The sequence below is a fragment of the Schistocerca americana genome, chromosome 5, assembly GCF_021461395.2.
Source record: "Schistocerca americana isolate TAMUIC-IGC-003095 chromosome 5, iqSchAmer2.1, whole genome shotgun sequence".
Classification (NCBI taxonomy): domain Eukaryota; kingdom Metazoa; phylum Arthropoda; class Insecta; order Orthoptera; family Acrididae; genus Schistocerca; species Schistocerca americana.
The window spans coordinates 667,195,870-667,223,248 of NC_060123.1; the positions used below are offsets into that span (position 1 = coordinate 667,195,870).

Here is a 27,379-nt window from a genome sequence, read left to right on the forward strand (position 1 = left end):
ATATGTCTTGTGATTTAATTGACTTAGAAGTTTAAAACTTTTAACTGTCAAGGGAGCATAAGTCTTAATATGTGACATAAATTTGAACGTGATATGTCTAACCGCTCCCGAGAAAATGGGTTCTAAGCAGTAGGACAGAAAGACGGACAACGAAGCGATCCCATACGGGTTCCGTTTTTTTCAGATTGGGGCATGAATCATTGAAAGTGAATAACAAGGAGGAACGTAGTAGAATAAGTTTAAAAGAACAACAACAAGTCAATGTTATAGGTTCCTACTTGCGTTTGTCTATTTTGCCTTCGTCAGATTTTGGACCGTTCACTTTTCTGCGCTGTTGTGACAGAATTAAAAATTATTTTTCGCGCCGGCATCAATGTTACTTCGGTTGTTTGGGCGCCTATTATGCCATTACTAGACTCTTGTAGCGCATTTAATCACGTAGTCGATCTTTGTGATATGGCCGTACTTTGTCTGTTAATCGATTCTGGCAGTTTCCGCTGCATTATCAGGGTACAGCGATATCTCTCGTATCAACAGAGATATCTTTCCAATCACGACCCGAACATTATTTTCTATTGACGACTTACAGTCAGTCACGTACAGGACTGGCCCATTGTCCTTGCTTGCAAAGCACGCTGTCGTTGCAAGCCTGTTTCGCTCCGTAAGTACACTATATTGAACCGAAATTGCTATGTTTAAGCAAGACATAACTTCTCGGGGAAGATAATGAAATTTCGCATACCGTTTATCGCTGTTGTGTTTACATGTTAATATCTGATGTGGTTTTGTTAGCCCGGTCGAATATCGGTTGTCCCGTCGTCGGTTGTTTTACGTAAATGGTCTGCGGAGGTAATTTTTTCCGGTTCCTGCCTTAGCACAGTGGCTGTTTCTTTTCTATTAAACATCGGAGCTAGACAACTTCCTGGGTTGTGTGATATTTGCTTTTCGTTCAGGTAAGAAGAGTTACTCTGTCCACAAGAGCCGGAAATTTTTAAAAACGAGACTTAACGTGACAACCCAAGCGCGTTCTAAAGACGGTTGTGCCTTCGTATGGGAGCGAAAATGGATTATGGAAGAGGAAATCTGGCAGCTAGAGACGCATTTCCAGAGAACGAAGTGTTTCTATAACTCGTCACAAGCAGTATTGGGAAATCTGATTGTCAAAACTGGTTTTGGGAGCCTCTTGGAGATGTACCGGTAATTCCCATAGAGAACGACGTGAGGCACTTTGCATTCGCGCTCGATTATTTTGTGGTCCATTGTCGGTTTTGGACTATAAACGTAGCTTATCTCCCTGTTCTGAGTGAGCGAGAAGGTGATTGCACTTGGGACGACGGTGGTTTTAATCCCAGTCCAGCCAAAGAGATGAGGGTTTTCTATTTTTCTCTCACTCGGTATACGCAAAGATCGGGATGGTTTCTTTGATAAGTGGCTGATACCTTATGCTTCTGTCCCCAATTAGAGCTTGTGCTCGGTATCTGACATCATCGTCGACGGGATGTTATCTCCTCTTATTTCAAAAAGGTATTCAGAGGTGTGTAATAAGTTAGTGTGCTACTTGGTGGAATTCAATTTACTCATGAAGCGGACTGTCTGTGATGTTTCACACACATATTTTGAACCAGAGGTGCCGTGGAAATTGCTAGATTCCTTCTGTTACGTACAAGAATGACAGAAATGTTGTGGTTCGGTCCTGGTCAGTAAGCGGAGTTTTTGGCTTAGTGACTTTCAAAACCGATAAAAGTATGCCTATGTGTAAAATTTTAAATTTGAGTCTTGGTTCGGATTTCACTTTAAGCTGTATGTCCATTTCCAACAAATGTTATGTACTACTTGAAAAGAAAATACAGGCAAGAGTGTAGCATCATAGTACAGTTTTATTCAGTCACTGGATTGGTTAGCTTATTTTTATCATTTAGAGTGTTATATACCTATACATTTGGTTACTCACAACTGGTACTAAGAAGCAATTACATGCTGCCCTCAAAATTAAATATACAAAGCGTCATTCTTTAGTGTTTTTACGGAAAACATACTAGCTTCCTCTTTAAGAGCTCTCAAAGCAGACATTTCGCCCAGAACTCCGGGGAACATCTTCAGTCTGCCTCTGTCAACGGAAATTGAAATACGTTAGCTGACGGTGTCGTCGTGGAAGAAACTCTAAAGAAACTTTCTTAGACCAAAGCAGCTAAGCTCAAAAATGCTTATCTTCCATCATGAATGGTGATATTTTTTAGATTTCATCCGTGGATTTATGTACTAGAACTCTCAGCTGATAATAGCTTCAGAAACAACCGAACTAAACCATGTAGTTTCAATAAATTACGCGATAGTGCGGTGAAGCATCGTGTTCCATTTCCCTAATTTTTATAATCAACATGCCCAAGTACAGGAAAAACCTTAAGAATTATTTTCTTATAGAAATGCACAGTTGCTCCTTCCAGACTTATGACAGAGTGGAGAACCACCAAAAATCAGTTCTTCCCTGTAACTGTCCTGAAGTGAGACTATCCGCCGAATTCACAGCTGTGCACTTATTGCAGATCGCTAGTATGCGTTTGTTTTGAAAAACCAGTGGTCATGTTAAAAACTGACGGAACACATGAACGTATATCTCGATAATCAAAACATCTGTCTTCAGATTACAGAAAGATAAACTTCAGAGTTTACTTTTCAAATTTGTTTCCGTGACTTGGAGGAGGAAAAAAAAGGTGGGTTGCCAATTGTCCGGCAGGCAGTAGCCAGAAAAATCCGGCTTTTTACTGTCGCGTTTGGCCAAGTATACAAAAGTTCGCTATGTCCTACTTTTGTTCAGCCCTTTATCGATAAAGCATAAAATATAAAGCTTGTTTTGAGCTTATCATGTAAGCGCGAGGAATCAAAGTGATGAATGAGGTATGTCGAATGTCTGTCCGTTTTTCTTCGTAGGCCGAAAGAACCTAAAATGTCACAACAATGCTAAGCGCATAGAGATTGAGGCAAAGTAGAACGTACTGATCTGCCATGCCAATAAGTCCAATGGAAACTACCGACATTGACTATTTTGTCATTTTCTGCTCCAGAAGAGTAGAAGATAATTTCATTTAACGAACTTTTACTTTACATCTTATCTTGGTAAGAAGACTGAGCACTTAATTGCTATCATTTTTGGGAAATTACTTTTTTGCTTTTCGTTTATGCAGCTTTAAGGCTGATCTCGCAAAAACTGATTATTAATAAACGATTGAAAATACCCAGCAGGCTGTATTTCTACGTTAGATAGGTAGTCTGGCTTTTAGTGCAAACTGTCTGGCTAAATATAACTCAGCCCTGTTTTTCCAATTTTTGTACCTGGTAACCCTATTTGAAATGCGACGTCTTTATTTTGTCGAAAATTGATATGGTGGAACAGCGGCTGCATAAAAATGTCGGTTAATTCCTATGAAGAAGTAAAATCAGAAACGGCGCTTCTTAATTATGGTTATTAAGCAAAAATAGTGTCGTCTCGGCTTTCGAATCGACAGTTCCGTCAGGCGGTTGCTCAGTCGAAATTAATTTCTGTTTAGTAAGTGGGTCCTAGAGTATATCCGCTCCTGCTCAGGTGAGTCCTTAGTGGTGGTGGTTGTTGGATGTTTAAGGGGGACTAAACTGAGTCCTTAGTGATCTGTAGCGATTCCCTGAGCGGTTTACGAGCTCTCGACCAGTATTTCCCTCGTTCTCGTCTGGTGATGGCTACCCAGGAGTCCCTGCACACTCTTGCCCGTTGCGGCCGCTCTGTGGTCTTTGTGTGGACCCCCGGTCGTGTCGGTATCCCGGGCAATGAACATGTTGACCGCCTGGCGAAAGAGGCCACCAGGCAACCATCTCTGGATGTTGGCCTCCCAGAGACTGATTTGCGAGCGGTCCTCCGCCGAAAAGTTTTTGCGCTTTGGGACGCTGAATGGCGCGATCGGATCACGCCCAATAAACTCCGTGCCATTAACGAGACGACGACTGTGTGGCGGTCATCCATGCGAGCCAACCGCAAGGACTCAGTCGTCCTTTGTCGGCTCCGCATTGGCCACTCCCGGCCGACACACAGTTACTTACTGCGTCGGGAGGACCCTCCTCTGTGTCGCTGCGGGGCGGCTTTGACAGTGGCCCACATTCTGTTGGCCTGCCCCCTTTTAGCTGTGGTCAGGCGGACATTTGCGCTCCCTGATACGCTCCCTGCCCTTTTAACTGATGACCCTGCTATGGCTGGCTTAGTTTTACGTTTTATTCGGGCAGGAGGTTTTTATCATTTAATATGAGTGTTTATGTTTTATTTTATTGTTTTGTGTTGATTCTGGCCTTTGGCCTACGGTTTTAAACAGAGTTTTTTAATTTGTTCTCGGTGGTTGGCTTTTCCTTTTTTATTCTATGGTCGGCCAACCACTGCCACACTCCGTGTGATTTTAATTTGTTATGTCTGTTCTTTGTCTGAGTTTTTCTTGTCCTGTGTTGTCTGTTGTCTCTATTATCCGATTTTTTACTGTGTGTGGTAGTTTTTAAGTTTTGGAACAAGGGACCGATGACCGTTGCAGTCTGGTCCCTTTCATCCCACAAACCAACCAACTTTAGTAAGTGGTGAAATACTAACTTCTTCCAAATCAGCTTACAGTAGGGTAAAAATACGCACGGCTTTTGGTGTAACTCTCTCATGCCTATCTTCCAGAGTTAGTTACATTGTTTTCATTCAGTGCTAGATATGGTTACAGTAAATTAAACCTTTTTAGTAAATCGTCCCATGCTGCAGGGTACGACAACCCTAAGGAACTTTCGTCACGACGAAAACCCCGTCCAGCGCGTAATGTAATTTTAAACGTGAACAGCCGTCTAAAGAACCTGTATGTTCTAAACAGCTAACGGCGCCGTTACAAACAATGGCTGAACCCTGTTCTTAATTTGTTAGGTTTAAGGTGTAATAGATACTTACTACTTTCTACCTAAGCAATGTGTGCTGTTATATTTAGTACGCTGTCCTTGTGAGTTAACTGCTGACACCTTACACAGTAACTGGTGAAGATGATGGGCACAATACATTTTTTCCTGCAGATTGGTAGACGGCCGAGCACTGCTAGCAGAGATGAGGGGCTTGTACTGCAGCTTGCTGGCGCTCATGACGCTGACGTCTTGTGCCCGGGCGGTCGTCTTCACGAGGTGCGAGCTGTACCACGAGCTGCTGCAGAGGGACTTCCCCGAGGACCAGCTGCCGGACTGTGAGTCTCCTCCCGGCTGCAGTCTAACATGTGGGACATGAAACTGTAACAGATTCCGGTACTGTTGTTCAGTTTGGTAAATGTTTGGTTTAGCGACGATCCAGTTTCTGAGAACTTTGTGATAGGCAGATCTGAAAAGAGGAATGGGGCGAAGTAATAACCACACTTTCCAAATGTACTCTACAATAAGGCATGCTTTGCGGCGCTTTTTTCTGTCGGTGGTTCCAATTCTCAATGACAGTCATGAGCTGTGTGCCACCGATTCCGCAAAACACAGTTTACAGTAGATGGTCAAGAAACAGCCATTAGTCGTTGTCTCTTTTAAGTGAAACCACTCTGTCGAATCAATCAAATGGGAAGTCTTTACAATCGGTTTTAGTTGTGTATATCGATTGAATTATTCATTCTTCCTTTTCAAATGCAAATGAAACATGTCTGTAGTTTGCCTGCCTGTAGATTCCGTTGGCCAGTCTGAGAGATATTCAGGCTGTTTTCCCACACTCACCTGGGAGAATACTCGGCTCGTTTACCATTCAAAGTAAACTAACGAATGGTAATTCTTTCTGCGAAAAAATACTTAAGTGGCATTATACGCTTAAAAAGCAAATGATGAAATCACCGAACATTAAAATTGTCCTGCATGCTTTCTGTTCGTCACTTCAGCGCTTACTAAAAGAGAATTACCTGTGACTTGTCCAAACTAGCGGGAAGAGATAGACGGGCCACCAAACACATTTAAATTTAAAAGTAATTTTTACATGCCTGTCTGGATGAACACGTTGCCGGAAATTACTCCGACCGAAATACGCTGAATGCGAGTAACTTGGCTTCTGCTATGGTGAGTACAGATGGTTAACACGACCACTCGCGATAAGAGACAGATCTGGGTCTGATTTGGTGACCTTCACAAATTTTCATGTCACCAATAGGTACTACAATACCTGAAGCGAATTTATTCGTATTCTACATCTACATGATTACTCTGCAATTCACATTTAAGTGCTTGGCAGAGGGTTCATCGAACCACAATCATACTATCTCTCTACCATTCCACTTCCGAACAGCGCGCGGGAAAAACGAACACCTAAACCTTTCTGTTCGAGCTCTGATTTCTCTTATTTTATTTTAATGATCATTCCTACCTATGTAGGTTGGGCTCAACAAAATATTTTCGCATTCGGAAGAGAAAGTTGGTGACTGAAATTTCGTGAATAGATCTCACCGCCACGAAAAACGTCTTCCATCCCAACTCGCGTATCATATCTGCCACACTCTCTCCCACATTACGTGATAATACCAAACGAGCTGACCGTTTTTGCACCCTTTCAATGTCCTCCGTCAATCCCACCTGGTTAGGATCCCACACCGCGCAGCAATATTCTAACAGAGGACGAACGAGTGTAGTGTAAGCTGTCTCTTTAGTAGACTTGTTGCATCTTCTAACAAGGGAACCTCCCCATCGCACCCCCCTCAGATTTAGTTAAAAGTTGCACAGTGGATAGGCCTTGAAAAACTGAACACAGATCAATCAAAAAAACAGGAAGAAGTTGTGTGGAACTATGAAAAAATAAGCAAAATATACAAACTGAGTAGTCCATGTGCAAGATAGGCAACATAAGGAGTATCTGAGCTCAGGAGAGGAGTGGCCCCGTAGTTAGCGTGAACGACTGTGGATCCAAGGGTCCTTGGTTCAAGTCTTCCCTCTAGTGAAAAATTTTAATTTTTTATTTTCAGACAATTAATATCTGTTCGTCCGTTATGTTTTCATCACTTTTTTGGGAGTGATTATCACATTCACAAGAAATCCTAAATCGGACAAGGTAGAGGAATCTTTTTACCCATTCGCCATTCGACAACATATTCCTGTCATGTGACGAACATGCCGTCACCAGTGTCGTATAGAATATATCAGACGTGTTTTCCTGTGTAGGAATCGGTTGACCTATGACCTTGCGATCAAATGTTTTCGGTTCCCATTGGAGAGGCACGTCCTTTCGTCTACTAATCGCACGGTTTTGCGGTGCGGTCGCAAAACACAGACACTAAACTTATTACAGTGAACAGAGACGTCAATGAACGAACGGACAGATCATAACTTTGCGAAAATAAATAAAGTTGTCGCTCGAGGGAAGACTTGAACCAAGGACCTATTGTTCCGCATCTGCTCACGCTAACCACGGGACCACGCCGTTCCTGGGCTCAGATTATCCTTAATGTTGCTTATCTTGCGCATGGGTTACTCAGTTTGTATATTTTCCTTATTTTTTTCGTAGTTCCACACAACTTCTTCCTGTTTTTTTGATTGACCTGTGTTCAGTTTTTCAAGGCCTATCCACTGTGCAACTTTTAACTAAATCTGAGGGGGGTGCGATGGGGAGGTTCCCTTGTTAGAAGATGCAACAAGTCTACTAAAGAGACAGCTTACACTACACTCGTTCGTCCTCTGTTAGAATATTGCTGCGCGGTGTGGGATCCTAACCAGGTGGGATTGACGGAGGACATCGAAAGGGTGCAAAAACGGTCAGCTCGTTTAGTATTATCACGTAATATGGGAGAGAGTGTGGCAGATATGATACGCGAGTTGGGATGGAAGACGTTTTTCGTGGCGGTGAGATCTATTCACGAAATTTCAGTCACCAACTTTCTCTTCCGAACGCGAAAATATTTTGTTGAGCCCAACCTACATAGGTAGGAATGATCATTAAAATAAAATAAGAGAAATCAGAGCTCGAACAGAAAGGTTTAGGTGTTCGTTGGTTGAATTGACAGCCTTGAGAATTGTACTATTTATCGAGTAATCGAATTCCAACGGATTTCTTTTGGAACTCATGTGGATCACCTCACACTTTTCGTTATTTAGCGTCAACTGCCACCTGCCACACCATACAGCAATCTATTCTAAATCGCTTTGCAACTGATACTGGTATTCAGTGAATTTACTTCCAACTAAAAAAAAACTGTTAATTTATATAAAAATCTACAATGTAGCTAAAGCTATTAAACTTCAAAAACCTTAAAGTTGTGTTTAATGCTAGCACAAGTCATATTCAAGTGAATACATAAAATGTGAATATACTAAGGTGTTAGAAATATACATTTTATTAACCTCTTTGAAACAAGACGTCATTTGATTCAAAAAATACCAGTACGGCCCATTTACAAGTGCTGAACAAGAGAAGCCGCACTGATATAGCTGACGCGCCTGCAGACTTTTTCCATTTGGTTGCTTCAGTCGCTTGAAAAAAAAAAAAAAAGAAAAGCTGACTTAGGAAAAAGGTTTGTTTTTAAAACCAGTAGGAATGTCCCGTCATTAATGCTATGAGCTCACAGCATTTACCGAAGATGAAAATGTTACCCATATGTGACCATACTACCTTGACAAAAGATGCTGCTAACATGATTACGGATCGGTTGATCGTGGAGTGTGTTGCTGTTCCTCGATTTTAAATTGTGCCCTTAGGCTGTGAAAAGTTTCGTCGAAACGGTGAACCAATTGGTAATGAACGAATCTTTTTTGTTGCAGACCTGTCCTTCCATCAAGTGGAAAATGCTAAAGAGTAATGGCGCAAAAGCAACAAGAATGATGCTTCAATTTGAGTATCCCTTCGTTAAGGGACATCAGTTTGACAGTACATGTCTGAATTCGCTCCTTCTGCTGCTCAAACCATTGTGTGTTTACCGTTAGGCCGCAGAGGAACTTAGTTCTCTGCCATCCAACGAGGAAAATAAGACAGTATGCGTAAAAAATTCGTCTTATGTTCTAAATTGCGGGGCAAATATTTTGTAGTTTGTTTTTTGGCTAAGTAATATTACCAAGTTTTTATTAGATTGCCCTCTAGTGTCTCAGTTCACTATAAATTGTGCCATTCGTTTTAGAGTAATTTATTCATGAGCTAGGTACCTAAAATTTTAAACATAGCTCAGAGCTGTAAAACAACCCATCATTAACTATTTCTTGTCTGTTTAAGGGTTTTGTGTGTGTGTGTGTGTGTGTGTGTGTGTGTGTGTGTGTGTGTGTGTGAGAGTGTGTGTGTGAGTGTGTGTGTGTGTGTGTGTGTGTGTGTGTGTGTGTGTGTGTGTGTGAGAGTGTGTGTGTGAGAGTGTGTGTGTGTGGGTGTGTGTGTGGGTGTGTGTGGGTGTGTGGGTGTGTGGGTGTGTGGGTGTGTGGGTGTGTGGGTGTGTGTGAGGGGGGAGTGTGTGTGTGTGTGTGTGTGTGTGTGTGTGTGTGTGTGTGTGTGTGAGTGTGTGTGTGAGTGTGTGTGTGAGTGTGTGAGTGTGTGTGTGAGTGTGTGTGGGTGTGGGTGTGGGAGTGTGTGTGTGTGTGTGGGTGTGGGAGTGTGGAGGTGGGGTGGTGGTGGTGGTGTGTGGGGGGGGGGGCTGATGGTGTGTGTGGGGTGGGGGGGGGTGTCGGGGCGGGGATTTGAACAATAAATACGGAATACACATGCTAGGCTGAAGCTGTGGGTATAAACCAAGTACGGAAGTAAAAATACTGTAAAAAAAATTATGTGAAATTAATTTTGCTTGCTTAGTAATTTTTAGGAAAAGAACGCTTAATTTTGGTAGTATAATACTATTCCATTTCAGACACAATTGGGGTAAGACACTAAAATAACTCTAAGTGTAACACATGAGTCTTATCTCATCAATGTTTAAAATCCAATACAAATTTCACATACAGATTGCTGAAAACGAGAAGATAATTAATAAACAAAATTAATTTTTAATATATCATGTTTTAAATAGGACTACACACAACAAAATTTCTCCTACCGCCATATAAATGTTCCTGAAAATTTGTTTTTAATAGCTAATTTCAGAATTATTTTCATGGGATTTGGAACCTTTATGGGGCTAGCAGAAATTCTTATATTTTGTGGTCAGGTATAAAACATGGTATATTAATCATTCATTTTTATTTAACTAAATATTCATTGCGAATGTACAACGTCAGATGCCTCTGCATAACTTAAATGAGTTAAACATCTTTAAACAGTTTTTGTGAAGTTATTTACTCTACATTCGCTAATCGAAAATCTAATCATTCTTACATCGAATAGTGATAGCTTTATTCTACAGCTGTTCAGTTTCAGTGGTTAGTCACAAACCGTTTTGTCAGAGTACTAAATTCCCTACAAAACATTTAAGTTACATAGTTTTAGTAATGTGCGACTACATGGACGTCGTAGTGCAAAGACGAATTGAGGTATTACACTATGATTCGCCTAAAGAGATGTGGAAGTCCAACACAAATTGAATTAAATTCAGTGAAATGATATGAACGTGGATGAAATGAATGCAAAGCTATGTCGTGGCATGTTGTTCTCGTCTTCAGGCTGAAGATTACTTTAATGCCGTTCTCCTGCCTAGTGTGTCCTGTGCAAAACCCTCGATCTCCATGTAATCCCTGTACCTGACAACCATTTGAACCTGCTTTCTGTACTCAAGGTTTGATCTAAGTTTACATTTTTTACCCCCACACTTCTTTCCATTACCATATTGACGAGTCCTCGATGCGTCTTCCATTCTTTCAACCGATCTCTTATTTTAGGCAAAGTTGGGCAATAACTTAGTTTTACCCAATTACTGAAAATCCTCCTGACGTCCTGCCAAGGAGGTGACCTTATGTTGAGTACCTGGTCAAATCGGGACACGGGAAACACGGCCGACAAAGCAGCCAAGGGAGCATGTCACGATGGTGGTGTCCCCCCACCCCCGTTGCACACCATCTCGTTTTATCAGACGCATCATGCGTTAGTAAGAGACTGAATAGTTTCAGGTGACTGGTCGTTCAAATCGACCACAGAGGCATGCGCACTTCGTCAGCCTCATCACTGGAAGGAGATTCTGCTTACCAGACTGAGCTAGCCCTTCAACACATTGCTTCCTCCTCTGGCAAGAGGATCCACCAATCTGCGAAGTTTGTGGTGTCCCACTTTCAGTTCAGCATATTTTGACAAAATGTTTTCTATATAGTATTAGGGCAGCCCTCAAGCTCTATGGATATCTGCCGACCATCCTCGCCGATACTGACTTCAGTGTTACAAGAGTGGTGAAATTCTGTGAACTGTCAGGCCTTATCCCTAAACTGGTGGGGAAGGGAGGCAGACTTTAATGCATTATAAACAGCTCCGCATCTGGGGACAGACTTCGTCCCCACCCATGACACTGACATGCTGACTTTTCGTCAGGGCGCTGATCATCTTGAGCGCCCCTCACCTCAAATCATAGTCATCATAATCAAAATTCCCCCATTAGTTACTAAATCTAGCCACCCAATCGTCATTATTATTCTTTAGCACCCTGCTTCAAAAGCTTCTATTTCCTTCTTGTCTGAACTGGTTATTAACTATAGTTTACTTTCGTGCAAGGGTACACTCCCGAACAATGAGGAGCATTTAGTAAGTAATGCAACACATTTTTGTCGGCCGATTTCGGCTGACAAAACTAGAATTTGAGAGACTCGTGGAACATGCCCGGTTCAGCCCCTGTAGCTTCATGAAGTTCAGATAGGTGATGGTGCTATACGTAGCCTTCAAAATGGAGCCTGTAACGGAGCTGCGGTCAAAGCAGAGTAGTCGTAGAGATTCTTCTGGAGGAAAACCAGAGCATCGTAGATATTGATAGGCGCTTGCGGAATTTCTACGTAGACCTAGCAGTGAACAAAAGCACGGTGAGTCGTTGGGCGATGCGTCTGTCATCGCAAACCTGTCAGGTCTCCTCCGTGCCCGACTGCCGCACACGGCTGTGACTCCCGCAATGTTGGAACGTGCAGACACTTTCAGTCGAGGTCGTAGACGGATCACAAACACCTCGCAACCCAACTGTACCCGAGTCTACGCACCTGAGAGCAGCTCGCTAAACGTCATTGAGCTGTTCCTCATCCACCCAACAGCTCGTTTCTTGCTCTGAAGGCGGCATAGATAAATTCTTTCCACTAATAGCGTCAGAGTTTTGGATGAGAGTCAGGGATCTTTACCTGACCATGGTGTTGTGTACAGGCACGTTAGAGCAATACCTGAGATATACATCATTTGAAGGAGGGTACTGCAGGACTTGAAATGAGTGGATACTATTTCCACAGAAATAAAGCGTACTCTGTCAAACGGAATCCAAGAGCACTGGAAGACCTGAGTCGAAACAAAGCCCCGGGAGTAGACAACATTCCATTTGAAATACGGACGACCTTGGGAGAGCCAGTCCTGACAAAACTCTACCATCTGGTGAGCAAGATGTATGAGACAGGCGAAATACCCTCACACTTCAAGAAGAATATAATAATTCTAATCCCAAAGAAAGCAGGTGTTGACAGATGTAAAAATTACCGAACTATCAGTTTAATAAGTCACAGCTGCAAAATACTAACACGAATTCTTTACTGACAAATGGAAAAACTGGTAGAGGCCGACCTCGGGGAAGATCAGTTCGGATTCCGTAGAAATGTTGCAACACGTGAAGCAATAATGACCTTACCACTTATCTTAGAAGAAAGATTAAGGAAAGGCAAACCTACGTTTCTAGCATTTGTAGACTTAGAGAAAGCTTTGACTGGAATACTCTCTTTCAAGTTCTAAAGGTGGCAGGGATAAAATACAGGGAGCGAAAGACTATTTGCAATTTGTACAGAAAGCAGATGGCAGTTATAAGAGTCGAGGGGCATGAAAGGGAGACAGTAGTTGGGAAGGGAGTAAGACAGGGTTGTAGCCTCTCCCCGATGTTGTTCAATCTGTATATTGAGGAAGCAGTAAAGGAAACAAAAGAAAAATTCTGAGTAGGTATTAAAATCCATGGAGAAGAAATAAAAACTTTGAGGTTCGCCGATGACATTGTAATTCTGTCAGAGACAGCAAAGGATTTGGAAGAAGAGCTGAACAGAATGGACAGTGTCTTGAAAGGAGGATATAAGATGAACATCAAGAGAAGGAAATAGAGGATAATGGACTGCAGTCGAATTAAATCGGATGATGCTGAGGGAATTAGATTAGGAAATGAGACACTTAAAGTAGTAAAGGAGTTTTGCTATTTGGGGAGCAAAATAACTGGTGATGTTCGAAGTAGAGAGGATATAAAACGTAGACTGGCAATGGCAAGGAAAGTGTTTCTGAAGAAGAGAAATTTGTTAACATCGTGTATAGATTTAAGTGTCAGAAAGTCGCTTCTGAAAGTATTTGCATGGAGTGTAGCCATGTATGAAAGTGAAACATCGATGGTAAATAGTTTGGACCAGAAGAGAATACAACCTTTCGAAATTTGGTGCTACTGAAGAATACTGAAGATTAGAGGGGTAGATCACATAACTAATGAGGAGGTATTGAATAGAATTGGGGAGAAGAAGAGTTTGTGGCTCAACTTGACAAGGAGGGATGGGTTGGTAGGACGTGTTCTGAGGCATCAAGGGATCACAAATTTAGCATTGGAGGGCAGCGTGGAGGATAAAATTCGTGGAGGGAGACCAAGAGATGAACACACTAAGCAGATTCAGAAGGATGCAGGTTGCAGCAAGTACTGGGAGATGAAGAAGCCTGCACAGGATAGGGTAGCATGGAGAGCTGCATCAAACCAGTCTCTGGACTGAAGACGACGACGACGACGACAAAAACAACAACAACTGTCAAACGGCTGGTACAGAGGTGTCCAAATCAGACTTTCGAATCGCTATTGCAGAACTTGGACTTGCAGTAATACTACGGAAAAAATTTACACAATAACAGATTTTGCAGAACGTTACAAAAATCTACCTTTAATCACAAACCTTTGTGAGCTGAAAATTCAAAGAGCATTTAGTGACTGATTTACAGGTTATTTACTTTATTTTTATCTAGTTCTCGAGCAATAATTTGTTTGGTAAAGTTTCACATTTATCCTAACAGCTAAATTATTAACTTTTGCATGTGCACTGAAACTGATTTACAACTATTAGTTTTCGCCTTTATACAACTTGGTAGTAATTTTGCGGAGACAATGAAATTTAATGGCTAATGGAATTTAGAACATTTTAATTTAGCACTTCTTATATTCATGGATATTTCTAAATAGCTGGCAAGATGTTATTTTATCCACATTTGTTAGGTGGCCTATAATGACGGACTTCGGCCTATCCGTTATGTAGAAACAGTTCTTCCTTGTATTTTGATACAAGCGATATCTTTACGTTTGTTCGCATTACAAAGACAGTCGGATTATTTGAACACGTTAGATGGAAACTCGTAAACAGCAAAGGGTCGAGTCTGTTTACAAGCTACTACGTAGCGTGCTCAAATAATCAGTCGGTCTCGTGGTAAAGAGTCCCAACCTATAATACCACTAGTATAACCAGAAGCTGTTAGTAATTAAGAGACTTACACTCCTGACTAATTTGACAAGACCCGCCACGGATTCCTCTCTTGTGCCATCATTTGGAGATTAGCACTTGCACCCTACGTCTTCAAATATTTGCTGGATGTGTTCCACTCTGTCGTCCTCTGAGGTTTTAACCCTCTACAGCTTCCACTCCCTGATGCCCTAAAAGATGACCTACCATCCTGTCTGTGCTTGCCAGTGTTCTCCATACACTCCCTTTATCACGGATTCTACAGAGAATCTCAATATACCTTACCTTATCAATACACCTAATTTTCAAAGTTTTGTTGCACCACATCTCTAACACTTACATTCTCCTCTGTATTTTCCACAGTCCATGTACCACTAACATACAATGCTGTGCCCGATTCGTACGTTCTCAGAAATTTGTTCCTCAAATGAAGGCCTATGTTTCATACTAGATTTCTCTTGGCCATGAATGCCCTTTTTGCCAGTGCTAGTCCGCTTATTATGTCTTCCTTCCTCCGTCCGTCTTTTTATTTTGCTGCCTTTCTTGACTTCGTCTACTTCCCGATCACCAATTCTGTTGTTAAATCTCTCGTTGTTATCATTTATGTTATTTCTCATTACTTTAGTGTTTCTTAGATTTACTCTCAATCCAAATTTTGTACCAATTGGAATATCCATTTCATTCAATAGATCCTGCAATTATTCACTTTCACCGAGGATAGCAATGTCATAACGAATATCATTGATATACTTTCACCCTGAATTTTAAACCTGCACTTGGCTCTTTCTCCTGTTTGTCACCGCCTCTTCGATGAATAGACTTAACAGCAGGGGCGAAAGACTACATCTGTCTTACGCCCTTCTTAACCTCAGCATTTCGTTCTTGGTCCTGCCGCTCTTACTGTTCCCTCTCGCCTCTTGTACACGTTATACATTACCTGTCTTTCCCCTTAGATTCCGAACATCTTGTAGGTTTCACATTGTCGAATGTTTTTCCTGGTCGAAAAATCGTATGAACATGTCCTGATTTTTCTTCAGTCTTGCTTCCATTCTCAGCCGCAACGTCAGAAATACCTCTTTGTTGTCTGGTAAAGCCAAATTGATCGTATAACAGACCGTATATTTTCTTTTCCGTTCTTCTGTTTATTATCTTTTCAGCAAGTTGGGTGCATGAGTTGTTAAGGTGATTGTGTGATAATTCTCGCACCTGTCGGCTCTTGTCATCTCGGAATTGTGTGGACGAGTCTCCCGAAAGTCTGATGGTATATCGCCAGTCTTAAAGTCTACATACCAATATGAATTGTTTTCTTGCCACTTCCCCCAGTGATTTTAAAAAAATTACGAAGAATATTTTCTATCCCTTCTGCCTTGTCGAAGCTCCTCCAAACGTCTTTAAAATTCTAGTACTGGATCCCCTGTCTCAGCCCTATCGACACCTGTTTCTTCTATTACGTCGACAAATCGTCCTCCTCATGGAAGCAATGTCCTCTTTCCACATATCCGCTCTCTCCTCTGTATTTAGCAGTGGAATTACCGTTGCACTCTTATTGTTACCGCCTTTGCTTTAATTTTACTTTTGAGTTTCCTATATGCTGAGCCAGTCCTTCTAACAATCACTTCTTTTCAGATTTCTTAACATTTTGTTGGAACCATACAGCCTTAGCTTCCCTGCACTTCTTATGTCATTCCTCAGCGGCTTGTATTTCCGTATTCCTGAATTTCTCTCAACATTTTTGTGCTTCCTTCTTTCGTTGATCAACCGAAGTATTTCTTCTGTTATCCATGATTTCTTCGCAGTTATCTTCCTATTTCCTACGTTTTACTTTCAGACGTCTTTTTAGAGATGTCCATTCCTTTTAACTGAATCTCCTGCTGAGCTAACACAGTATCTATAGCCTCAGAACTTCAAGCGTGTATCTTCTTTCCTTAGCGTTTCCGTATTCCACCTCTTTCCACAATTCCTGAGTAGCCTCTTAAATGTCAGCCTAATCTTCATTACTAAATTGTGATCTGAATTTGTATCTGCTCTCGGGTACACCTTAGGATCCAATACCTGATTTAGAAATCTCTGCCTGACATTTCTAACTGAAATCTTCCAATAGCTTCTGGCCTTTTCAAGGTGAACCACCTCCTCTTATGGTCCTTGAACAAGGTATTAGCTATTACTAGCTGAAATTTATCACAGGACTCAATTATTACTCCTCTCCCCCATTCCTACTGCCACGTCCATATTCCCTCTTAATCCTTTCTTCTACTCCTTCCGCTGCGACTGCATTCCAGTCACCCATACCCACGACTAATAGGCTATCTCCCTATACATGCTGTATTACCGCTTCAATATCCTCGTATTCTCTCTCTCTCTCTCTCTCTTACCTCCTGCTTGCGACGTCAGCATATCTACTGAACTATGGTAGCCAGTGTTGGTTTGATGTCGATTCTGATAACAACCCTATCACTGAACCATTCATAGTAATCCTCTCTACCCTACCTTCTTATTAATAAGTAATCCTACTCCCGTTATTCCATTTTTCTGCTGCTGTTAGTACAACCCTATACTCATCTGACACCAGAAAACCATGTCTTCTTTCCATTTCACACCCCATCCCCCAATATCTAGACTGAGACTTTGCATTTCCCCTCTGAGATTTTCTAGGTTCCCTACCACGTCCAAAGTTCTGACACTCCACCCCCCCCCCACCCCCCACCCCCCGACTTGTAGAAAGGAAAGATATTATATCACTGGCTATTCAATCTTTTCCTCATGGTCAGCTCCCCCTTGGCAATCCCCTCCCGGAGATCCGATTGGTGACTAGTCCGGAATATTTCTCCAATAGGGAGGATGACACATTTTAAATTGACACATGTCCTGTGGATACACATTACGTGCCTTTAATGCAGTGGTGTCCATTGCCTTCAGCATCCTCGTCTCACTGATCATTGCTGGTTCTTCGGTCTCTTCGTGCAGTCTCCCACCCCAAGGGCAAGAGTGCGCTAAACCTCTGTCCGCTCTGCCGCCCTCTATGCCGTTGGCAGAGTGAGGAGTACTTAATATGCCGGAAATGATTTTTATTCAAAGTTTAAGCGATGACGGGGTTACAGCTCCGGGCCGGGAACTTTTTGATTAGTAGTCACACGCTGCCCCTAGAACACGGGTGCTCTCCAGAAATATATATTATTTAAAACAGATTAGAAGACGGTCACTGTGTTCCCCTGTGGCAGTATGCCCACTCAGTGTGAACTGACTGTTTGGTTTATTTAATGTATTATCAAAACAGTTTAAAGATTGAGCTAACGAATACTGACCATTGTTAGTCCATATCAACAGTTATTTGGCTCTGAGGCTGCTGGCAGTATAGGGAAAAGGCAGAGTACAGGAGGCAGGTGGTTTTCACGTTCTTTTCTCTGATAAATGCGTTTGTTTGCAGGGGTGTGCCTGGTGGAGAACGAAAGCGCCCGCAACACGTCAGCACTGGGTACCCTCAACAGCAATGGCAGCCAGGACTTTGGACTTTTCCAGGTAAGATGGCGGAATGTGGGCTTCTCTCGTGTGGGCTTTGCCGAGGTGGAGCAAGACAGCAGAAGTATTGACACCAAAAAGACGCGTCTGTCACTGTAGAATTAAACATTACATTGAAAAAACTTGGTGTTTGGTCGATGTGGTATATAAAAATAATTTTTACCTTCCAAACTTGCCTCCCCACTCACTCCACGAAAAAAATCTGGAGCGCCGCAGACTAGCGTTCCAAAGCAAGCATAATATTTGTTTTCATCAAATTATGCCAATAAAGTGCCGTTTTTAGAATACTGATTTCAGAATACTAGGCCGGCCGGAGTGGCCGTGCGGCTCTAGGCGCTACAGTCTGGAGCCGAGCGACCGCTACGGTCGCAGGTTCGAATCCTGCCTCGGGCATGGATATGTTAGGTTTAATTAGTTCTAGGTTCTAGGCGACTGATGACCTCAGAAGTTAAGTCGCATAGTGCTCAGAGCCATCAGAATACTAGGTTCTTTCAAATATGTAAAGAATTACAGGTTTATGCTAGTACACATGGAGTGATTATTTTCCCGTTAACGGTTGTCTTCTTTTGATGCAGGTCAAACCAGTTTAACCGAAGTACGAACAACTTATTTGGCGTCCTACAGTTTGCTAAGTTATTGAGGCCAAAACACTGTTAGGGTGGAAGCAGAAAAGGACACCTCACGCATACTACTTACCGCACAGGGGGAATACCTGTTATGAACAAGAAATAATATTCTTGATGGATGAGGGCATTTAAATATTTGGAGGTTAAATATGATTAAACTGTTTACACAGAGTATTCCCTAGAGTTCCGAACTCAAATTGCAGGAACCATCTCAATGACCATGTTACGCTTGGACCCACTTCCTGAAGCCACCCTCAAATGTGTTGTATTTTCGAAGAAACACAGTCGTTTATCTGAATAGATTTCACAAGCGATTTGGGATTTAAGTAATAAGTACCAAAAAAGATAAGTTTGCCGAGTTTTTGTAAACAGTCAGTGGTGACGCAACGTACCGTGAATATTGAAGCATTAAGAAAATAAATGTACGGATTAGGAAGAAGTCACCATTTACATAAACTTAGCAGAAAAGTGTCTCAAAATGAAAAGACTTTGAATCGTTTATTAACTGTGATCAAGGAGGACTTCGTCCTACGATGTAAGGAACCCTGTTGCAAAGTACTGAAAAGATAAATTACGTGTTTTGTCCAATTCGGTTTTGGAAACGTGTCAACGTTATTAGGTCATACTTACGTCAGAATGGTCGTACAGCCGAATGCAAATACGTATTTTAGTACTAGGAGCTTGTTAAGCGCAGTTTTCCTGCTCGGTACGAAACAAAATTAGAGACAATATTTTAAGACGTGATTAATTTTAATGTGAGCTAAGTAAAGCAGGCCACTTACCTCAGAGAGGCGTAAGTAGGTGGCCACTGCGGGTTTATAGGATGTGAGAGGGGGATGTTTTGTTGTCTTCCAGTACTGACAATTCATTGGCATGACAACTCGTACTGATCATCTGCTATGGTATTAATTTTGACACTGAATTAAGATGGATTTGTGAGTGCGCTCTACAGACATTATCTTCAAATGCGATAGTTCCGTATAGAAGCAACGTTAAATTAAAGCCGTTGTAATACAACACAATGAGGAAAAGAAAAGCCATTCAAAACATTAAATATATATATGATGCCTCGTACTGTATAATGCATTTAAACGTAAGTTCAGTTACTGGTATCAATCAATAAAAAACCCGCTCACACAGTCAACACACCACTACTCAATCAAGCAGTAGCAGTGTCAAAACTTTCGGTTCGCAGAAGACTGCAGCAGGCTCAAACACAGAACAGCGGACACAAAATGCTGGGATTGGTTGTACACTTCTAACGATCAGTGCCAACTCATCGCTTACTTACTGTAGGTAGTCTGCTGAGAAGTCTTATGAAGCTTACTAGCTAAAATTACATTGAAACTTCCTGGCAGATAAAAACTGTGCGCCCGACCGAGACTCGAACTCAGGACCTTTGCCTTTCGCGAGCAAGTGCTCTACCATCTGAGCTACCGAAGCAAGACTCACGCCCGGTCCTCACAGTTTTACTTCTGCCAGTATCTCGTCTCCTACCTTCCAACTTTACAGAACCTCTCCTGCGAAACTTGAAGAACTAACACTCCTGAAATAAAGGATACTGCGGAGACATGGCTTAGCCACAGCCTGGGGGATGTTTCCAGAATTAGATTTTCACTCTGCAGCGGAGTGTGCGGTGATGTGAAACTTCCTGGCAGATTAAAACTGTTTTAATCTGCCAGGAAGTTTCGTATCAGCGGACACTCCGCTGCAGAGTGAAAATCTCATTCTGTGAAATTACATTGCTTGATATGTAGCCCAAGATACCTCCCCACATTTTCATTAATGGCTCTTGATCAAAGAAGTTGAAAGACCACTGACTTAAGAGCTCTGGAACAGATACGACCAAGAAGTTCTTAGGAGGCACAGTTACCTCTACGAACTGACAGCCTAAAAGAGCTAAAAAGAAATAGTTTTGGCAGAGGTGCTGGTGGGTACAGAGACCAGGTGGCATCTGTGAGAGTTACGTGAATGTTACTACGCTCAGTGGCTGTAACTGTGGAACCGCTGGTTGTGTCGTCTACAATGTTATTGGAGCAGGGGTGGAGACGGAAGGGAATGTACTACTACACACAGGTGGGTAAGATCCCAACTGCTCGCCAAAGAACGCAACCCTGGATCGACGTATTAATTTATCCCGCAACTAGCGCACATTTTATTTCTTCAGCTTCTATCATTATCATAGATAAAGTTGACTCTTATGTCTGAATGAAAATTTAATTACATCAGTGATTCTTGAGTTTCTCCGGCGTATTTGATAATCAAAATATCCACGGGTGTACTGCCGGTCTACAGTGTCCAACGGGCACAATATTTCGGCAATCATACATGTCGCCATCATCAGGTGAACTGACGGACTGAGCTCCTGTGGATGTGCCGGCACGGAGATCCGCACGCTATGGCTGCTCAGAGGGAACTGGGTTCGGTCGCGGCGGCGGCCGATTTAAATACCCTCCGCCCGCGCCGCGCTCCGTCCGCCGTCCGCACACCGCGCCACGGTCGCGCGGTGGAACAGATTGCGACGGCGTCTGAGATGACGTCGGTTTGATGGCTCTGTCCGCCGTGGTCGTCACAACTATACGTTTGCTCGATTTACTCTTGATCTTGATTAACCCAATCGACCGTGACTGTGGCTATAATCTTAGCAAGGCTTGGGAACCAGCGATTGGGTTAACCATGAGTAAATCGAGCAAACGTATAGTTTTGACGACCACGGCGGACAGAGCCATCACACCGACGTCATCTGACACCGTCGCAATCTGTTCCACCACGGCGCGGGGCGCGGACGGCGGAAGGAGCGCGCCGCGGGCGGAGGGTATTTAAATCGGCCGCCGCCGCGACCGAACCCAGTTCCCTCTGAGCAGCCATAGCGTACGGATCTCCGTGCTGGCACGTTCACAGGAGCTCAGTCCGTCAGTTCACCTGATGATGGCGACATGTATGATCGCCGAAATATTGTGCCCGTTGGACACTGTAGACCGGCAGTACACCCGTGGATATTTTGATTAATTACATCAGATCTATAGACCACCTGCACTTGGTACAAGTTGAACACGTGACTCGAAGTGTTAGGGAGGGTATTGGACTAGGGTAGTCCCTGCAGCTGTGATACCCAGGCTAAAGTCCCAACCGTGGCAGAAAATTAATGCATTTCTTCAGCTTCGAACATTATCGTATATGCCTAATTACTAAAATCGTACTGTCAATACATTCTTGGATCGCAGCGTAACTGGAAATTGCCTTAGTTTATCACTCAGAAATTGCTATCATCTACAGCAGCCTGGGACGCAAGAGCAGAAATACGTTGACTGCACCCACTTAGATAGCCATGCAGGAATGTCATACAACGGTAATAATGATCGTCCACAGCATTTGGGGTAATCTATAATGCACTGAAACATCCGCTGTGATTGCAACGTGTTACTTGGTGAAGGATGATCATGATTAACTTATTTTTCGTACGTTTACCATATTTCCTAACGGTGTCACATTATTCCCAGTTCCAATTACCATTTTACTATTCATTATTTTGAAATAAGTAACTTCCGTTTTGTCCACAGATCAACAACCGCTACTGGTGCGATAGCTGGAACGGTACTGAGGGATACTGCCACGTTGCTTGCAAAGGTAAACACTTACGCGTGTGTTTAACGTCCGTTGACTCTCGTAGATTAGCTGAATGACATTGTGTAACACTGTCATTGGACAGACTGAAACAGCTTCTTATTTTGCTTTTATTACTGCGCAGATCCGAATGTGAAGCCATTTTAAAATGCTTATGATTATAGTACACCCCTTCAAAATGCACATACTTGGGTTAGTCAAAGCGCTCATCAGATTATATAACGTAAAAAAATGTGGAACGTTTGCCAGACTTCAGAATTAAACAAGGTAGAAAGTGTTATTTTGAATTGTGGTACAGGATGCCTCTTAAGAGTGCAGAAACACATGCAAGTATACGACACAATCAAGTTTTACGTAACACTTCTCCTTACTTGCAATCACTTCTCTATACACGGAGAACGGTACAACTCCTGATAGATAATTGTTAGGGTGCAGCAACCTTCAAGCTATGTAATGGGTCTACAGGTTCCTAGCAGGACTGTTACCGACAGGATTGATATTTCTTGTGCATGACTCGGTCACGAACACAAACTACCACTTCTGATGCAAGAACTGTTGAACGTAGTGTTCCACATGGCCCCTGTTTCCTCTGCTAGCTGAAATACGTTGTTTTCATTTAGAAGACTGGTTTGATTCAGCTCTCCACGCTCGTCGAAACTGTACAAGCCTCTCCAACTCTGACAAGGGAACCTCCCCATCGCATCCCCCTCAGATTTAGTTATAAGTTGGCACAGTGGATAGGCCTTGAAAAACTGAACACAGATCATTCGAGAAAACAGGAAGAAGTTGTGTGGAACTATGAAAAAAATAAGCAAAATATGCAAACTGAATAGTCCATGCTCATGATAGGCAACATCAAGGATAATGTGAGTTCAGAAGCGCCGTGGTCCAGTGTTTAGCGTAACTGTGGAACGAGAGGTCCTTGGTTCAAGTCTTCCCTCGAGTGAATAGTTTAATGTGGTGTCACGGCCAGACACACCACTCGCTAGGTGGTAGCCCTTAAATCGGCCGCGGTCCATTAGTATACGCCGGACCCGCGTGTCGCCACTGTCAGTGATTGCAGACCGAGCGCCACCACACGGCAGGTCTAGAGAGACGTCCTGGCACTCGCCCCAGTTGTACAGCCGACTTTGCCAGAGATGGATCACTGACAATTGCGCTCTCATTTGCCGAGACGATAGTTAGCATAGCCTTCAGCTACGTCATTTGCTACGACCTAGCAAGGCGCCATAGCATTTGATAATTAATATTGTGAAGCTTGTACAGTAACGAGAGATGTTCTACAATTGTGGATTAAAGTTAAGTATTATATCAACTACGTACTTTATTTGCTACTATTAATTCCCTTAACTGTTCCAGACCTCACGCCAATCTGCGTGAGCTTAACGCGTGCCTTTCGGCTTCCTCTCATTGTGACTTGGCTGTCTTGCCAAGTCATAACATTTAATTTTTTATGTAATGAACTTCGCTCTCCAAAATCCCAGGACATGTTCAGATTTGCTTGGACATATGCAGGATTTGACGGTCTATACACGGAAAAATTTGAAAACGTTAAAAACATATGTTTTGACAGAGCACAGGGAGAACTGTTGCATTCATTTGTTGCAGTTTATGTGACACTCTTATGTTTTCATCACTTTTTTGGGACTGATTACCACATCCACAAGAAAACCTAAATCGGGCAAGGTAGAAGAATCTTTTTACCCATTCGCCAAGTGTACAAGTTAGGTGGGTCGACAACATATTCCTGTCATGTGACGCACATGCCGTCACCATTGTCATATAGAATATATCAGACGTGTTTTCCTGTGGAGGAATCGGTTGACCTATGACCTAGCGATCAAGTGTTTTCGGTTCGTATTGGAGAGACACGTCCTTTCCCCTAGTAATCGTACGGTTTTGCGGTGCGGTCGCAAAACACACTAAATTTGTTACAGTGAACAGAGGCGTCAATGAACGAACGGACAGATCATAACTTTGTGAAAATAAAGAAAATAAACTTTTCTCTCGAGGGAGGACATGAACCAAGGACTTCTCGTTCCGCAGCTGCGCACGCTGACCACGGGACCACGGCGCTCCTGAGCTCACACTGTCCTTGATGTTGCTTATCTTGTGCATGGACTACTCAGTTTGTATATTTTCCTATTTTTTTCATAGTTCCACACAACGTCTTCCTGTTTTCTCGATTGATTTGTGTTCAGTTTTTCAAGGCCTATCCATTGTGCCAACTTATAGCTAAATCTGAGGGGGGTGCGATGGGGAGGTTCCCTTGTGAGTAACTATCGCAACCCACATTTACTGTTTGGTCACACTGTGACCAGCTATCAGAAGCCTTTAACCGCCACCTTTTGCAGCTCGAGACGTGCAGGAAGTCAGATTGAGGTGATCACATACATTCTCGATTGGGTTTAAATCCGGATAGTTTGATAGTACGGCAAACTCATCCTAGTCCTCTTCGAACTCCGTACGTGCACTGTGAGCTGTGACAAGCAGCATTGTCTTCCTGGTTGATGCCGTCGTGGCGAGGAAAATCGAACTGCATATACATGGTGTCCAGAAAAGGACTCCCTGATTTCAAAATTAAATATCTCGAAAACAAAGACCGATAGAGGAATGCAGTAAACGGTATGTTTATTGTGAAAGCTGTAAGAAGTTTATACAGCAGTTTGAAATAATAGTTACAAAAGCTTCTAACAGATGGCGCTGTAAATGCCATACGTAATGTCTAGTATAAATAGTGATCCGATCCCCGAGCGATCAGTTCCACTATTGAAACGTGAAAGGGGGTTAGCGTACCGAAGGAAGAGATTAAAACCATGTACTCCATTGAACAACGCGTTTTTCTGGTGCTAGAGTACCACAGGTTAGAAGAGAGTCCTACGGCAACAAGGCGAAGTTTTCAAGCACGATTTAATGTTCCAAAAGGACCCGATGCGAAAACCATTCGCACGCTCTTCGCAATATTTCAACTAACAGGCAGCGAAACTGATGATCTAGTGGGGCATGTTGGCCGCAAGCAAACCGCAGTTACGCCTGAAAATATCGCCACAGTTTCTGGAATTATTCAGCGAAATCCAATGTCATCCGTCCGTAGAATTGCATCTGAGACTGGTTTGAAGCATTCCAGCACGCAGAAAATACTGAGAGTCCACACATGTTTCCATTCAAAATTCAAACGCACCGGGCCATACCCGTACGAGCTGTGCAACAAAGGGTTGCGTTTGCTAATCAGATGCTCACAATGATTGATAGTGAAGTATTTGATGTTGGCTGCATCTGGTTCACAGATGAAGCACACTTCCACCTGAATGGATACGTGAATAAGCAGAACTGGCGATTTTGGGGTTCCGAAAAGCCATATTTGTGTGAAGTGAAACCTCTGTATTCTCCTAAAGTTACTGTGTGGTCTGCAGTATGGAGCAGAGGCATTATTGGCCCTTTTTTCATTTGAGAAACGGTCACTGGTGGACGTTACGTTGCAATTTTGGAACAATTTGTCGCCACACAGCAAGCGTTAGAGGATCGACCAGGTACTGAATGGTTTATGCAAGATGGAGACCCACCACATCGGACCGAACAAGTGTTTCGCTTTCTTGAGGAATACTTCGGGAGTCGAGTCATTGCTTTGTAATATCCCAAATTTACTGGTGCAGGCATGGATTGGCCTCCATATTCGCCGGATTTGACTCCCTGTGACTTTTTTTTTGTTTGGCACAGTGAAAGACATGGTCTACCCGAAGCATCCCGCCACGCTGGACGAGCTTGAATCGGCGATCTCTGTGTCATGTGAATCCATTTCGGTTGAGACACTACGAAATGTGATGGCGAATTTCATTCTTCGTTTGCGCCACCTCTGTAGTGCCAATGGTGAACATTTTGAAAACACTGTGATGTGATTGTTTGCAAAGATTGTTTTCATACGATTATTTCACTTATGTATGCTGATATGAGCTTTAAAGCGTACAGTGCCATCTGTTAGCAGCTTTTGTAACTATTATTTCAAACTGCTGTATAAACTTCTTACAGCTTTCACAATAAACGTACCGTTTACTGCATTCCTCTATCGATCTTTGTTTTCGAGATATTTAATTTTGAAATCAGGGAGCCCTTTTCTGGACACCCTGTAGGAGTGGACACGTTCCCAAAGGATAGATGCGTAGAAGTATTGATCCAATGTGCCTTCCAGAATGACGAGATCATCCAATCAATGCCACGAAAATATTCCCCAGACCATACCGCTCCTTCCCGGTTGCACGGTGCTCGCTTCCAGGCATTTCACGCCGTAACGCCAGCAGCCACCTGTCCGATGGAGCATAAAACGTGATTCATCTGGAAAGGCCACCTGTCGCCAGTGGACATCCACTTGCGGTACTGGCGTAAAAGTTCCACCCTTCGTTACCGATGAACAGCAGTCAGCATGAATCACGTGCCTGCTGCGGAGGTCCTTACGCCGAACGTTCGCCGAACGTTCGCCGAACGTTCGCCGAACGTTCGCCGAACGTTCGCCGAACGTTCGCCGAGGAGACTGCTGGTAGCCCATTGGTTCATCTGGGCAGGTAGCTGCTGAACAGTTGCACATCTATTCACCTGTACACATCTCCGCAGCTGTCGTTCACCTGTCACCTATTGCCAGTGATGCACCACAGTTGCCTCTGTGCCAGTTTTGGGGACCATCATTTTGTTATGCACGGCATATTTAATCACGGCGGCGCTCAAATGTACCGACTTAGCTGTCTGGGAAATACTTCCACCCTTGGTCCGAAAGCCAATAATCATTACCTTCTAGAGATCAGTTAATTCGCTGCGTTAACGCATTAAAACGACTGCACTGTTTTCCGCGCCCCCCGAGCGCTTTATGTGCCTTAAACAACTGGTGCTGCCACCTTCAGTCTGTGAGTGGCCATTGCACGTTGACATAGCACATAGCAAATAGTCACATTAATGTGAGGAAACTGTATTTGAAAATGTTTACCGTATTAAAGTCCTTGTGTCCCTCTACAGTTCTTACCTCCTCCTCCTCCTCCTTCTCCTCCTACTGACCACTCCCCCCCCCCCACTCCCTCCAGCCACATGCCCGCAGTACT

The 27,379-nt window shown here is 43.0% G+C and overlaps 1 protein-coding gene across 1 annotated transcript in view; it reads left to right on the forward strand.

The window, feature by feature from the left end:
• The first annotated feature begins 580 nt into the window (after positions 1-580).
• LOC124615680 (lysozyme-like) overlaps positions 581-27,379 on the forward strand; it is a 36,000-nt gene continuing 9,201 nt past the window's right edge. The window contains exons 1-4 of the mRNA XM_047143709.1: positions 581-661; positions 5,056-5,219; positions 17,954-18,045; positions 22,232-22,298. Coding sequence (XP_046999665.1) covers positions 5,087-5,219; positions 17,954-18,045; positions 22,232-22,298 — 292 coding nt within the window. The 5' untranslated portion in view covers positions 581-661; positions 5,056-5,086. The remainder of the gene's footprint in view (positions 662-5,055; positions 5,220-17,953; positions 18,046-22,231; positions 22,299-27,379) is intronic.